General features: G+C 45.3%; 2 protein-coding genes across 7 annotated transcripts in view; one reads left to right on the top strand and one right to left on the bottom strand.

The window, feature by feature from the left end:
- Window positions 300-7,259, bottom strand: SPACA9 (sperm acrosome associated 9). Of its 3 annotated transcripts, XM_021413604.1 has the most exons (5): window positions 7,073-7,215; window positions 6,402-6,564; window positions 3,662-3,864; window positions 3,129-3,276; window positions 300-1,916 (listed from the first exon to the last, which is right to left on the bottom strand). In XM_021413604.1, exons 2-5 carry the CDS (start codon window positions 6,543-6,545, stop codon window positions 1,908-1,910), a joined length of 504 nt encoding a protein of 167 aa, XP_021269279.1. In that variant the 5' UTR covers window positions 6,546-6,564; window positions 7,073-7,215; the 3' UTR covers window positions 300-1,907. The 3 variants fall into 3 exon arrangements, with proteins under 3 accessions (XP_021269279.1, XP_021269278.1, XP_021269277.1); XM_021413603.1 differs by having other exon boundaries at window positions 300-3,276; window positions 7,131-7,259; XM_021413602.1 differs by having other exon boundaries at window positions 300-3,276; window positions 7,073-7,218.
- The window catches only part of AK8 (adenylate kinase 8), a 63,874-nt gene continuing 56,379 nt past the window's right edge, over window positions 7,280-14,774 (top strand). For 2 of the 4 annotated variants that reach the window (XM_021413594.1, XM_021413593.1), the window contains exons 1-4: window positions 7,280-7,434; window positions 8,831-8,915; window positions 12,864-12,913; window positions 13,569-13,682. In XM_021413594.1, coding sequence (XP_021269269.1) covers window positions 7,357-7,434; window positions 8,831-8,915; window positions 12,864-12,913; window positions 13,569-13,682 — 327 coding nt within the window. In that variant the 5' untranslated portion in view covers window positions 7,280-7,356. Of the gene's footprint in view, window positions 7,435-8,827; window positions 8,916-12,863; window positions 12,914-13,568; window positions 13,683-14,774 lie in introns of those variants that run through there. The other 2 variants (XM_021413596.1, XM_021413597.1) reach the window with 2 other exon arrangements.

Here is a 14,774-nt window from a genome sequence, read left to right as displayed (position 1 = left end):
TAAAAGTTACCCTAAGCCTTATTCCAGGTGTTGAGGGGTAGGGAAAGCTGGCTTTGGGCCTCCTGCATCGGACAGGGAAGCAGAAAGTTATCTGAGCTCATTTTGAGTCCCTTTTGCACATCCCTTAAGAAGCATGGAGCTGGAAAGCCGAATGTGCCAGTGTAAAAATAGCAGGTGTGTGTTGCCCGCAGGAGTGTGCCCCCAAGGTACAACAAGAAGAAACAAAACCCACGCTAAGTAATAGCTTGGTAGTTTGTAAACCTGGCTGCACACAATAACAAATACGCAACAGGCACCAGGGAGGGAAATCAATAACTTTATTTCCTGACTTTTAAGTGCTTTTGCTGGTTGACCTTGATTTATTTCCACCACTTCGCTACCAGTGCAATAGGCCTGAGTTGGAAAGTAGCTGGCTACAGAGCTTTGCAGGTGAAGCATTGGGCATTCAGTGCCCCACGTCTCAGCATTTGGGGCTCCAGGGACGGACATTTAACTTGCACAGCTTCTTGCTTGCACACTGGCAGAAGTCAGGGGTGACCCTTACCCAAAGGCAGTGACAGGTGCCAGGGTCCCTCTGAGCTCTGCTCCCTACCACCCTGCGTCCCTCTCGGTGTCTGAAAGAAACACAGCGTTTATTGGCGTACATCAGCTCGGTGCCAGCTGCATCTCCCATGATTTTATGCTGTCAGAGGCTAAAGTAAAACTTTATGGCACTTCTGTGTTTGGCATTTACACCCTGTTTATGTAAAAGCCTCAAACAGCTTGATTTGTAAGAGAGAAAAACAGTTCTTGCTGTATCTTCTTGTCTTTTGAAGTGTCCATCCACTCTGGAAGAGGAGAAATTGTATGGAAATTAAGTAATTTGTCTGTCTGTTTTTGTGAGGTTTAACTTTGCTGCTTTCCAACAGATCCTGGTCATGTCATTACCAAACCCCAGACTGCAGTTTTATGTGCTCATTTTCCTGCTTGTCTCTTCAGATTTTGCCTAAGACTGCTTGAAAGGATAAGGCCAGGTTAGAAACGACTGCTAAAGTCTGTGAATTGAGTTTCTTGTGTGTCAGACCTCTGTCAAGCATGAGTGCTAACAGCAGGGCTGGAAGGGCAGCAGCTCTGGTGGCACTGCTCTGATGTGCAGACTGTGCTGTTGTGTGCTGGGGGAGCTGAGAGGAGCTCCCAAGTGGAGCATAACTGCAGTCTGATTAGAGCCTGCACGTTCAAACTGAAATGCTTTGGTAGCTGGCATTGCGACAACCAGAAAAGAGAGCTGGGAATTGTATCCCTGGTGTCCCAACACTTGTCACCCTCTAGTCGACATAGCTGTGCTGGGTTGGGAAAACTTTCCAGGCCAGCAACTGTTATCAGACACTTATCTTTGCAACACGAAACACAACGAGGCAGCTGCAGACAGCTTTGATTTCCCTCCTGAAGCTGCTTCTGCAGCGCAGCTCCATAATGAAGCCTGCATGGCAGTGCTCACATCTCGCTGCTGTGGCCCCGTTACTGCCCAGGAGTCTGCGTGGCCTCAGGAAGGGTCGTTGTCATTTGGGAGTTCATGTTTCAATTCAGTTGGATCACGATGCCTCATAAAAACAAGCTTCTTCTCCAGATGGGCAGATGTATTAGAGAGCAGCACGTGGAGGCAGGGGAGGGAAAGAAAGCGCAGAAGAAGGTGGGGCTATGTGAGGAATAACAGTGCTCCTGAAACGACTTCCTACTTCATGAGCTATCGTTCCTTCCTATGCTCCCTCCTCTATGTTGTGTTAATTCTCCCTTCTGTTTTGGCCGCCTGTTGCCAAAATCTGGTCATAAGGCAAACAGCTTTCCACAATTTTAGCAAACTGAGCCAAGTGTGCAAGGGGAAATGGTTTATTCAGGAGTGTCTTCCAGCAGGAAGCAAAGAACAGGAGCTAATTTGCCTGTGGGAGGGGAAAAGAGCAGTCAGACACGGGGAAGACGTTGCATTATTGACCTAAGTTAGTAGCTAAGTGTATTTGAATAAAAGCACCACCACAGATGCACATCGACTGCAGGGAATGGGGGCTCTGTGACTCTGCTGAGCCCCCTAAGCGGGCTGGGAGGAAAGCTGTTCTCAGCACTGTTAGGAACGTATTGTGCCGGAATTGCAAAGCGCTGTTATAAAAGCAGCGTGAGACTATTTCCAAGCCTTTCAGTTTTAATGAGCTAGGCATCGTGACACCCTTGGAAATCAAGGAAGCTGGGTTCTTTTCTTGAAAAAGGGGAGAGACGCTTTTTTAACTTGCAGTTTGTAAAGAAAGGAACCATCTGAAAATGGCCACAGCTTTCTCTGTCTCCGCTTCCCTTAGATTCCCATTAACCATGCTTAATGGAAAGTACCTCCCGTTAGCTTTGCAGAGGTCTGGGGAGGAATCCTTTATACCTCTAGCCCTGCTGACAGCAAAGGAGTCAAACCAGGCATAGGGAAAATGTCCTGGGTGGTGTGTACTGATGATGGTGTGAGGATCTGCAGGGACCCAGCGGGGCCCCGGTGGTGTAGCTAAAGCATGCTGACCTTTCCTGTAGCCAATAGCATTAGGGTCCTGTCAACACTGATTCTTTGGTCCAAAAAGCAGGCGATTTCCATGGGATCAGCTGGGGGGGGCTGATCTTATGGATAAGCCCAGTGTGATTTGAACCTGATTACTCCTCACTGTTACTCTCACCGCGATACTTGCCAAAGGGACCGTGTGTGATAAAGCTGCTTCTGTTGAGATCTGACTTTCAGGAGGAGAGTGGAAACGACAGCAAGGAAGAGGAGGATGTATCGGGCAGGACTAACTCTTCAGAACTTGGATCTCTAGCGTTCATTTCGCTATCTTTAATCAGCCACCTGATTAAAGGCGGTAAGTGGAAGACGCACGAACTTTGTTCCTTTAAAAGGCATGTCTGCCAGGTGGTTTCCAGGGGCCTTTAAGTTTCCCACAGTGATTTTCTCTGTCAGTCACGTGCTTCCTTCTGACCTGCTTATTCCCCTGCACTTGTACGCAATCTTTGTTACTAATTGAGGTCTGAGTTTCGAGGTGGACGGAAGGTGTTGTGGGGGAAATGGCTGCCCTAGCTGCTGCATCCTGGGGTGACCTCTTCTCAGAGGCAGCACTTCCACCACTCACGTTACAGAGCATGCGCCGTGGCAGCTTCTCAGTGCGGGATACCCACTCCTTCACGCCATCTAGGACGATGGGGATGAGGCTCACCACACCTCCAAAGTGATTCTTTGCTTCATCGCAGCTCAGGTGATTCACAACGTCGTGGGGGTATCTGTGGGACAGGAGGAAACATTCGCTGAGTAGTCCAGGCAACGCAGCCCTGGTGAGCCCAGCAGTGCCACCCTGAGGCCCATGGGGAAGGGTGGAAATGTAGATAGCGGTGTCCCCAGAACAAAAGGGCACTGATAGAACTTGAGAAAGGAGCTGTGCTGCACACAGCATTGCGGCTGCTGGACTCAGTCTGCAAGAGTTCAAGAGCACGTACAAACACCTGCTCCGCAGAAATTAACTATACACAGAGCAGGAATAGCAGGGGGGAGCCAGAATGGTGTTATAACAGAAACCAACAGAGAAGTCAAGTAGGAATACGCGTTCTTGCAACAGTCTTCCTGTGTCGACAGTTGTCTCCACAGAACTCAGCTGATGGAGGGACATACTTAGCTCGGATGGCGCTCAGATCGTTGCTGTGGTTAAGGAGCAGCTTGCATCTTTCCAAAATCTCATTGGTTGTGTTGTTACCAGGATGTACAGTTTCCAACTTGTGGCAGAGATTGCCCAGGTCGTTACAGATGTTTAGGAACATGGTGAGGATACGCCTGTCCGTTAAATTGTTACAGTAGTGGTCCATGTAGGACTGTACCTGCAGAGTGCAACATGGGGAAAGACACGGTCATGCATGTTAAATTACATTGTGATATGCTGCAAAGTTGCTTAGGGTTAGCGAATAGCAGATACTTTCTGGTGTGACTGAAGGAATGAGCCACTACGGAAACTGATACAGTGGCAAGCACTAAGCCTTCTAGGGCATGCCTGAGATGTTTGCTCATCATTCATCATGGCTGAAGAGGGCTGGGGTAATGGATCTGCTTGTCAGCATGGCGATGAGCTTTCCTTCCCTCTTTGGAGAAGTATGGCAGTGCTGCAGCCAAAAACACAGCTCTGCTGCAGAAAGGGGTTGGGTGTAAGCAGGGAGTTTTCTGGCTTCTCTGCTGCCACAGCTGCTTGCATAGGATAGGGTGGGAGATGGGGGTGGTGGCCAAAGTGGGAGTGTTTTGGAGTAGTACCCTGGATGTGCTTGCATATGTGCACATTCTTCATAGTTCATTTGGCACCATTAGCTGTGACAGCAAAATTAAAACCATTTAACCTGAGTGGTCCTTACCAACCCATTATAGCAATGATAATTCCCTAATTGCCTTGAATGGTTTTGTTACTCAGTGAATGGCATTGCATGATGAAACACTATGCCAGGAGATTAAGTATCTGCTCCAAAGACATTACAGACACTTCAGACGTGAGTAGTAGTAATATAAAACACAGAGTTGGTGGGGTTGGCAGCCATAGCTGGACTCTAACACCTTTAGTGTTTTCTGTAAGACTTTCAACATAAGAGCAAAGGAACCGGTCTAACAGCGGTATGCTCTGCGCATACAGAACAGCCATGCTATGCACTAGGGCAAATTCTCAGCAGGTTTGTAAGAAAAATAAAAAAGGCCCCTAAGGATCCATTTCCACTACAGATTTCTCCTTCCTCTATGTTCATTGTGTGTTGTGTCCATGTGAGTGGAAGGATTTTTTTTTATTGCTGCTCTGAGCAGAAATAGTCCTAAAGAGAATAACATTTTAGTCTGGGTGTTCATCAACAGGATTACAGGACTTCCTTCTGTCCTTATCAACAGAAGAGAGTTAATGCACCTACATATCCGGGAGGGGACCAGGACAACATGAGCAACAGCTTGAAATGACCGCCCAGCTCTGCAGCAGACAGTTGCTGGCTCTTAAGCTGCAGCCTGGGAAGCTCAGGGGGAGCTGGACCGAAGCCACGAGCACAGCCAGGCTCAGCAGCGGAGGCACTTGCTGGGTTATTTGAGTCTCTGATTGAAGCAGGTGACAGCACAGGTATTTGTTGCTTTCATTCCTATGCCCTCCTATGCAAAATTCAAAATAGGATTGGAATAAGGCAGGAGAATGGTAGTGAAACCAAATGGATGTCTGGTTTTGTCCCAGTGAGATTTCTTTGTTTCAATTCCTACACAACAGCCCACTGCCATGGGCTGTACCAATTGTTCCCTGTTCTCCCCAGTAACAATCTCTTCCTTCTTCCATCCTCCCTCTAAAGTGACATGGTTATACCCTTAGGACTACCCATGCAGGAAGGTTTGCCACCACTAAGTCCACGTCACTGCATCACAGGTGACACTGTGGATCAGTGTAATGGCTGAAGTAGTTGCTAGGAGGTTTCACCCCTACAAAAAGCAGGTCTTCCACCCCTGCCAGGAAGCAGAGTCCAAGCTTGCTCTATGCTTCTGAAATATCTGTGCTTTTAAAAACAACATAATGCTATACAAAACTTCAATGCCTATTTTTTTGGGGGGGAAAAAAGCTTAATATCTGTGGGGGTCCTCTTCAATGTTAGGAACAAAGCCTGTATGACAGAACTAAGTCAGCCCTCAGACATACAACCAGCTTGCTTTTGTTTCTTAATCCTGATAAGAGCTTGGCCTTCAGGCTGGCTTTGGTGTGCATCAGGGCTTTGTGCCTTGGTTCTGCTTTCTCATCCACAATTCTAGTTCTGTTTGGGTTTTTCTTCCCCCTTTGTCTTCCAGTGATTGAATTTTGCACTACTTAAAACATCCCGCTTTAAAAATTCCAAGACAATTCACTTACCAGCCCAGAGAACACCTAGCCCACTTGGGAGTTTTGGCCCTCGATCCATCATCCTATCTCTGTAACACAGCCATTATTTTTAATAAGCACTACAGAAAGATACAGCAGCACCAATACCAGGGGAAGAGGCAAGCACGCTGCTTACAGCAAGTTAAGGATTACTGATTCCACGTGGGGCTGGGGAGGGAGGGTCTGTTTGATTGTTTATCATACCCTGTATTTCTGGCTATGCCCCAGCAGTGAAATGACAGCGTTAAGCTAAATCCTAAAGCAATGCTGAGCAATATAATTCCTTTTCTGTCAGTGGGGAAAGGAACACCTCTGTTAGACTTCCCCTGCTTAATCTTTTGCTGCTCCTTCGCAGTAATGCACAGACATCAGTAGCAAGTTGCTGTGTATCCACCCTTAATCAAAACATTAATTCATTGCCAAATTAGGCCCAAGTGCACGGCAGCACTGCGCTGTGTCCAGTTCCCCTCAGCAGACACTTTTGCCCTGAGCATTTTGTACCTGGCTGATGCTTGCCACAGGTCTGATCGTGTCGTGTGCATTCTCTCGGGTGTGTTGCAGAGCTCCGATAAATGTGAACTGCTGCTGCAGGAAGAGCTTGTAGTTGTCTTCTATGATTTTTAGGGTAGCCTTTACCTCGTTCATGTTTTCCCTCTGTTGGAATCTGGGAGAAAAGGAGAGAGAGAAGGAGCTTACTTTTTAGAGATGACGTGATTCTGTGTGTGTAACTCTTATCTTTCACCCGAGTTGGAATTGTGCAAGTTAGAGGAAAACAACACCACCGCCAAAAAGATTAAAAAAAAGGAGAAGATATACGGCGTCAAAGCGCGACGGTCCCCGGGCCCCAGGCAGTAAGTCATCGCGGTAGTAACGATGCTGAAAAAGAGGCAGAGAGCCCGGGGAGGCCGCTGACAATCAGCTGCCATAAACCCGAGTGGGCCTGCTGTAAACATAACGCGGCAATGCATCAGTCACAGCGCTGGGAAAGGGCCGCAGGGAGCGATGTCTTCTTTTTGCCGGTGTAAAACCATTGCCCATGCGGCTTGAAAGCGCGAACATGCGGGTGGCGGACTGAGGGGCAGCGCGGGATAAGCGGAGCGCCTCTGCCCGTCCCCGGCCGGGCTTGGCCCTTCGATTTCCATCGGCAGGCCCGAGGGCCTCAACGTCCTCACCCCTTCCCTGCCGCAGAAAACCAGGCCGGGCCTCCCCCTTAACCCCGCGGCTCCGTACCGACGTGCGGGGCGGTAGGGCCTGGGCCGGGCTCAGCGCGCCGCGTCCCTAGCAACCGCCGCCGTCTCCGTAGCAACCGTCGCTGTTCTATGACGTCACCTCGCGTGCTGCGCAACGGGGCGCTCGTAGCGCCCCCCTCATGTCGCGGGGCGGGCCCCTCTGCGTCGCTGGCTAGTGACGTCATTCCATAGCAACGCAGCGCCGCGGATGGTTGCTAGGGGCGGCCATGGACGCCCCCGCCCGGCCGTGGCCGCCGTCGGTGGGCGACTACGCGGAGCAGCGGGGGCTTTTCCGGCTCCTGCAGGTGAACGGGGGCGGGGAGGGGCAGCCCGGTGTCGCCCCGCCTGGGGAGCCCGGCTTTCCTCACGGCCTCCAGCGTCACAGGGAAAGGGGGCATATATACATACACTGCCCACGCCAAATTAAACTCAGATGAGCGAAAGTGAATAAAATGGGGGGTGGAGTGGGGGGCATGTAAGAACTGGTAAGACGAGGGCACAGAACAGGGAGAGAGGCTCTATCGCTGTCGGCCTGCACCATTTTCAAAAAGCTGAGTTTTCTCTGCTCATTTCAAACTGGGTGATAACTGTGGTGCCCAAATCAGGTGTTGTAGTCTGAATAAACGCTGCGAAGCGATGGTTGTCGGGTGGACTTTCAGTAAAAACCTGAGTTTTGTACTTAGTGCTGGTTGCTGCTGAGCACTGGATGCGCCGGGGTTTGCGTGTGAAGCAGTTCATAAACAAAACAGAGCCGTGTAATTATTCCAGTGAAGTAGAAAAGGAAATAGAACGCGTAAATAAAAGGCACTCGGTATAGAATTTCTTGGAGGATGCCGACTTTGTGGCATTTGCTGCTAAATGGAAAAGCGTTATGGCGTCCTGTTCCGTTGGTAAGCATCTCAGGAGACGATAATTAACTCGGCACGGTCGCTGCTGTTTGAGGTTTCCTTTTAATTACAGAATTCTCAGCTGTGCTGAAATGTCTGAGGACAAAATCTACGGAGGCAGTGCTTGCCCATAGAGCTGCAGTCAGTGCAGAGAGCAGGGCAGTTTAGGTGCCATACCTCCGCTTCCCCCACAGCCTCAACCATGCAATAAGAGAGCGGAATCCAAAATCAAAACTCAGAAAAGGGCTTTAAATCCTTTTTTCCCCGCTAGTTTTCCGGCAGGAGGGAGAGCAGCGGGGTTAAAGCAGTGAAATGTGCCGCTTTTGTGGTTTTGATTGGTTGGTTTTGTGCAGTTGTGTGTGTTTCCTGCGGGTCCCGTTTATCCCACGGCCCTCCAGGCTCGCTGGGCATTTGTGGGGATGTGCCAGAGGTTTAACTTGCCACAAAGAGATGCTAAGGTGGCTGGTTTGGTGCTGCCTGTGTGGGTTGATGGCAGCGCTGGCTCAACCATGACGCCACTGGAGCCAAACCCTTCAGGTCTCCGTGTGCTTCATAAATAAGCAAAAGCAAATTGCTTTGAGGTTTTCATTTCATTTCATTCATTTATTTTTTTTTTATTGACGGGGGCTTTGTAAAACCATATTTTACTTTTTCAGCCTCTAAAATAGGGTTTATATTCCCTATTTTGTCTGTTGAAGGGGACCTCAGAAAATGAGTTAATAAGATCCTCATCGTCACCTTGCTGTAAGATTGCAACATATCACGACTGTAGAGCCCTTTAATTTTCCTCTGACTTTGTCCTGTTGCTTTTCAGAACATGCTCGAAGAGCTGTTAATTCATAAGCCAGAGGACCCCATTCAGTTTATGATAGAGCATTTAAAGCAGCACAACGATGATGGTAAGTAAAACGGAAAGACTAGAGACAGTGCCTTATTTGCAAAGAGCTGTTCAGAAAAGGCATTTCGGTTGGCAAAGGATGGATAAAAGGTTTCAGACCATGCCTTGGAAGGATAAAAAGAAATGAGCATTTTGGAGTAGTTATAAGTAAGATGCTTTTAATTTCTTCTTCTTCTTTTTTTTTTTTTTTTAAGTGAGTAATCTAATAAAAATACACTTATAACAGTTATAACAATGAAACCCTCTAAGGGAATAATAAAGAGTTCTATTGTATCAATTATTAATGTGTTCTGTGCCCCATCTGATATTTCCTGTTGTCTTTAAGCTTGCTAATTACTCCTTTTGTCAGGTGTAAATTTGGTTTCCCATTCTACCTGGGCTGGCAGATTCTCTGGTTTTTGATTAGTTAGTTACTAGCTGTTGTTAATGAGTTCCACCGCTCAGTGGCATCTCAGATGAAGGAACAGTGAGTGTGCCTACTTGTACGGATAACAAAACCTGGTAAATTGAATGGGAAGGCTGTACTCTGCACAATAAAAGCATGTACACTCAATCAAATTATTTGATTTACAAACTGTTCACCCTTAGGCAGATTCTATTTGGATATGCACAACGGAACTCTAATTTTTGTTCTGCGTGAGCTGTCAGGAATAGCTGGTGTCATGTTGCTTTGATGTTTCTTTAAAACCAGAGTAAACCATTATGAAAGTTCTGCTGCAGCATCAAGGAAGTCATTATCGCTGGAGGTGCTCTGAGCTCTCTATACATCGTGGTAGGGATCAGATGGATGTTGACTGAGACGCTGCTCAGTTTCGAAACCAAAAAGAAATATCCAATCCTGCAAATTATGCCCGACCCTTCCTGATGTGGGCAGCACCAGTAATCCATCTGTTTTATAGGCCCGTGGGCAATTTGCAGAGGAATTTCAGCTTGATGGAATGCTGATAAGATTTCTCTGCGTTACTCTACCATTTGTTGTTGAGCCCCACAGAATTATTTGAGAGGAATTAGGAGGGTTTCCATTTTGTGGCTTCAGTACTTGGAGGCTAAAGATAGAACTACAGCAGTTGTTTGTCAGAGGAAAATCGCTGTCTGCTTTTGGTCTGGAACAAGCTATTAAGAAGGGGAAGGCGCTCCAATTAAAATTAGAGACTAAATGTTGTTTTAGAAATAAATTATACGGAAAAGAATGTAACGGAAATCTGTAACGGGGTTGATTTTACCTTTTTGATCATGGCAGAAGGTGCTGACTATTTAGAAGAAAAAAAACCCTTATTAGAGCCATCAGTAAAGCAATGAATTTTCATGATCCTGCCTTGCTAGACAGCTTTAGCCCTAGAGAAAATTTCAAACAGAGACGTGTGGAAAAGGAGTGTTGCATCTATCCCAGGTGTGAAGTTAGAAAACCTTTTTAATTAATAATAGGATCTAAAGTACTCTTAAAAATATAAACAAGTCTAATGATGATTATAGCTCACAACTGCCTCAGAAAGCTGCTAGGTCAGATGCATGCCAGCGGGTTTGTACTTCCAGTTCTGTGCTATTCTTTTGTGTGATCCTTCTAAAAACCTTAATGAAAGATATGAAAATTGAGAATTCTTTAATATACGAAGATGCAAATTTTCTACGTTGTATCTTGGTCTTTGTTAACAAAGAGAGCTTTCAGGATCCAAGCGGCATTTCTGTGAGCTTTTGCTTTACAATTGTACCTCTGAAGGAATGTAACAAAGTTCTGCAAGAATGTTCTTCATGTACTATGTGCTCTTCCTCTCTGACAAGGAATTTCCCTTACAAATTAAGCAGATTTTATTGCATTAATATTAATCGTAGACTCTTTTGGACCCAAATGGAATGCAGAGAGTCCAGCTGTTCTTCATTATTCCAGGATCCATTTTGTTTTCTTGCTAAGAGCATCCTTGAACGTTAAAACTTAAGAGTGCTTGGAAGAGTAAATCCTGTAACATCGAGACTAAGCACGGAATGAAATATGATTTATTACTGCAGGAAAAGGAATTTTCCAGATTTTTCTGACTTCATTTAGGGACCGGAGGCCCAGACCTCCAGTATTAAGCACTGGCTGTCTGCTCATCGGAGGGGGTTAAACGTGACATCCAGGGGTGTCCTGCTTGTGCCCTCGTGTCAGATGTTTGGGGAGAATGCTTTAGAAGAGTCTTACAAGTGTGCAAATGAGTAAATCAGTGAATTACGCTGCCCCATCTGCTGCGAGTCACTAAGCAGAGAGAAAACCAGATTTAGTACAAAGTGAGCATTTACAGTAGCCCTGGGCAATATTAAAGCATGATATGGTGTATATAATGGTATGTTTCGTTTTTTATCAAACGTTTGTCCAAGAAAGCTGTGTATTAAAGCTTCAATACCTAAGGGTTTTCTTGTGAATTTTAAATCATGCTCCTAGTTAAACCTCAAAAGGATCTGTGGATGGAAAGGTTTTTTGATTTTCTTTGAAGTGGTTTGAAGAAGTTGATTAGTGTTGGCACCCGAGCACTCTTTTATGACGCTGTTTATAAATAATTCCTAAGTATCGGGCTGGAGTTTCAAGGTGTTAGATTAAAAAAAAAAAGCCCTAGGATTTAATCACATTACATTTGAAAGAAATTAGGTGATAAAAACAGCTGATGTATCCTTTTAAAGTATTTTTCTACATTGTGTACTAGTTCTGTTGCACTTGCAAGAACCAATAAGGGGGAGTTTTTCTTAAACCTTCTGAGTCAGATAACTTTGTAAAGATGAATCCGTAATTTGGGTTTCATGTATGTTTAAAAATTGCACCTGCCCAAGAACTGTTAAGTGCGTGGAAGGCCTCATAAAAATACATTTCACATCCTTCCGTGCCTGCTGTCATCAGACACTGCATCTCCCTCGGTTATCAAGAACTGAAGAGGTTTGGGGGCGAGCAGATCCCTCCTCTGTTTTGACCTGTGTTACTCCCAGTAAGCACTTGTCAATCCCTTCTGTAGATGGCCTCTTTTTTATTTTCCCAAGAAAACATCAAAGGCGTTAATAGAAAATGACAGCTCAAGGGATTGCAGCCCAAAATACGGTCGTGCAAGAAGTCCCAAATACTTTCCTGAGAGTTTCTCCATTTTCCTTCTTTTTTTTTTTTTTCTGCCTTGCCAAGCTGTAAGTGGAATGGAATTGGTGGCAGGATTGAGAATTCCGAGCTGTGGGTTGCGTTTCTCCCCATCTCGGGTGGGCGACATGCAGCAGAGAAATACAAGATACAGAGAGGAGAAAAAAAGGGCTTTCAACACTGACTCGAGAACATGAAGGCAGCTGTCAGAGTGTAGAGGAAAAAGTGCTTAGTTTTGCAACATCTAAATCTTCTTTCAGCCCTGACACGGCTGTTTAGTTGCAACTAAAAAGTAAAGTTGCGGGGTTTTTTTGTGATGGGAGCCAAAAGCTTTGCCAAAGTTAGGTGTTTTTGCTACCATACTTAATAAGGAAAATGAGAAAAGAGTTTAGATGATCTCCAAAGATCCCATCCGATGTGATTACGGTAACAGTCGCTTTTAAGTAGCCTTGTCCTGCAAACACAAACTACCTTTTTTTTTTTTTTCATTGCAAAATATGTCTGCTCTAAATCGATCATTTGGGAATAGTCAAACTGAGATGAGAAAACGTTCCCGCTTATGCTCTGGTTCACCCTGTAAACTATTCATCCACTGAAACAGATAGAAATATGCTTAAGTGATGTGTTTAGTTAGAACATCAGTCTCATTAGCCTTGGAGGTTAAAGACAGACCGAGGTGGCACTGACTGAGTGTTCCCCCTTCTTTCTCCTCAGTGGAGCCCGATCCTGAGGTTTACGTTCAGGCAGATTTCTAGTTGTTTCATTGTGATTATGTTTCTATTGTGCAGTAGAACAGCAGGAAACAGGTTTGGATTTTTCTGTTCTACATCTTAACATTCGCGTATTCTCATTTCTTAGCTCCAAGAATTTGCATACTCGGTCCACCTGCTTCTGGTAAAACCACAATGGTAAGTACGCCATTTTCAGGGCTCTAACCCTGCCCTTGGTCCTTCTTGCTTTTTACTGAGCTCAGCACTTGTGAAAATGGTCAAAGTTACAGAAGAGCACAAGGCAAGTTGAAGGGTGGCACTCATAGGGTTATTTACCAGAACCTGTCTGTGAAATGGGAGCATTCAAGTGAGCTCTCTGTGAGAACTTGCATGGGTACTGGTGGTGATACTGCTGTAATGCAGCAGAACTCTGCCTGCTAGGATTCATGAACTTGGGGGGAGAACCATCAGTGCCTGTTTGCGGTGTTCCCATATTTCCCACTGCTTTGTTTGCACGGCTGCTTGTCTCCCTTGTCCACACTGCAAATGTCGAAGTTGTGTTTGAACCACAGAGAGAGCTGACCACAGAAACTTCACAGATGATGGTGCTGTGTGCATGCTAGGAAGAATACTTTCTTCTTTCAAATCCATGTTATGGTAAGGTAGATGAAAAAGGCCTTATTCAAAGCTGTAGATTCCTGAATGTCTTCGTCTGATACTGTTTAAAGTTACACGTATAGTCTGTTTGTTTAAACTGAAGGCGAGGAAAGCTCCCTGTCTTTCTCTAGTCTGCTGAAAAAATGCTTCATTTTCTTCCCAGATATTTCATCCTGTATTTTTTTTCTTTCCTCAGGCAATACGGCTTTGTAAACATTTGGATGCCATACATGTCTCTCAGGAGACTTTGCTTTCCAAGGAAACATTAGCTCTGACAAAGGAAGCAAAGGCATATAGAGAAAGAAAACAGGTGTGTAAGAGGATATAATAATGGTAGTTCTCAGAATTAGATGGCATTTCCATGATTTCCACTGCTGTATGTTGAGCAGATCAGAGTAAATATTCTTGTATCTAAGGTGGTTCGTACATTGGTTTATGCTTACGTAGGTGCAGGGTCCTTCAGAGAGGAAGGGCAGCCTCTGCTCCGTAAGAAGATATTAACAAATATAAAAAATATGTCAGGACATAGAATTAGGGGCAGAAGAGGAATAAAATATGCAATAACAGAGATCTTGGAGATTAATAACATTATCTTGGAGAGATTCATAACGTTAACCTTGGACATGAGTGACAAAACTGAGAGAAGTCCAGGAATGCTCGATACCATTTAAAGAGAGTTTCGTTCTATCATTAAACAAAGCGTCTTCTCCTTTCAGCATATTTGGTAATCTTCATGAAGTAAGCATTAATCTCTGAGGCTTCCTTCAGTACAAAATATGTACGCAAAGAACTCTTTTTTGATCTGACAGAGCTACTTAGTCGTGCGCATTTGATTTCTCTGTAGCATGACACGAATAACTCAGTGCATTAACTCAAAAGTTGAATGACAATTCAGTCAGTTATTGAAAACTGTGGAAGCTTTCAAGCTGAGGCAATAGCAGTAGACTCAGGAGATCATTCCATTCCCAGGTGCGTGCACTCTGTCCAACTGTAAGTGCACCATTTGCTCTATTCCAGGTTTTTCATCGAAAGAAATGTATTTCTGTGACCTTCTCTAGCAAGCCCACCGGACTGAGTTGCTCTTTTCTCTTTCATCCCCTGTTTTCATAAAAACTGAAAGAATTTCATGTCTGTATGAATTCTGCATCCCTGCTAAATTTGGTTTGAATTGGCCAACAGATTCAGAATTTGCTGTGATGGTAGATAGTGTAATTTCATAATTTTGGTTTCCTGAGAAAACTAAGTTGAAAACAGAGTAGTGTCTATTACACTGAATTAATGAGTGAAGTTTGGAGATACCTCAAGTGATATATTTAAAGATCTGAGAGGAAAGACATCACTGAACTCATGGAACTTGATGGCAAAAAGGTTTGCTTTTGGCTGGGATGATAGAAAATGATTC

This window comes from Numida meleagris, chromosome 16, assembly GCF_002078875.1.
Source record: "Numida meleagris isolate 19003 breed g44 Domestic line chromosome 16, NumMel1.0, whole genome shotgun sequence".
Lineage (NCBI taxonomy): Eukaryota > Metazoa > Chordata > Aves > Galliformes > Numididae > Numida > Numida meleagris.
Note: the sequence above shows the minus strand (reverse complement) of the source record. Positions and strands in the feature narration are given on the sequence as shown.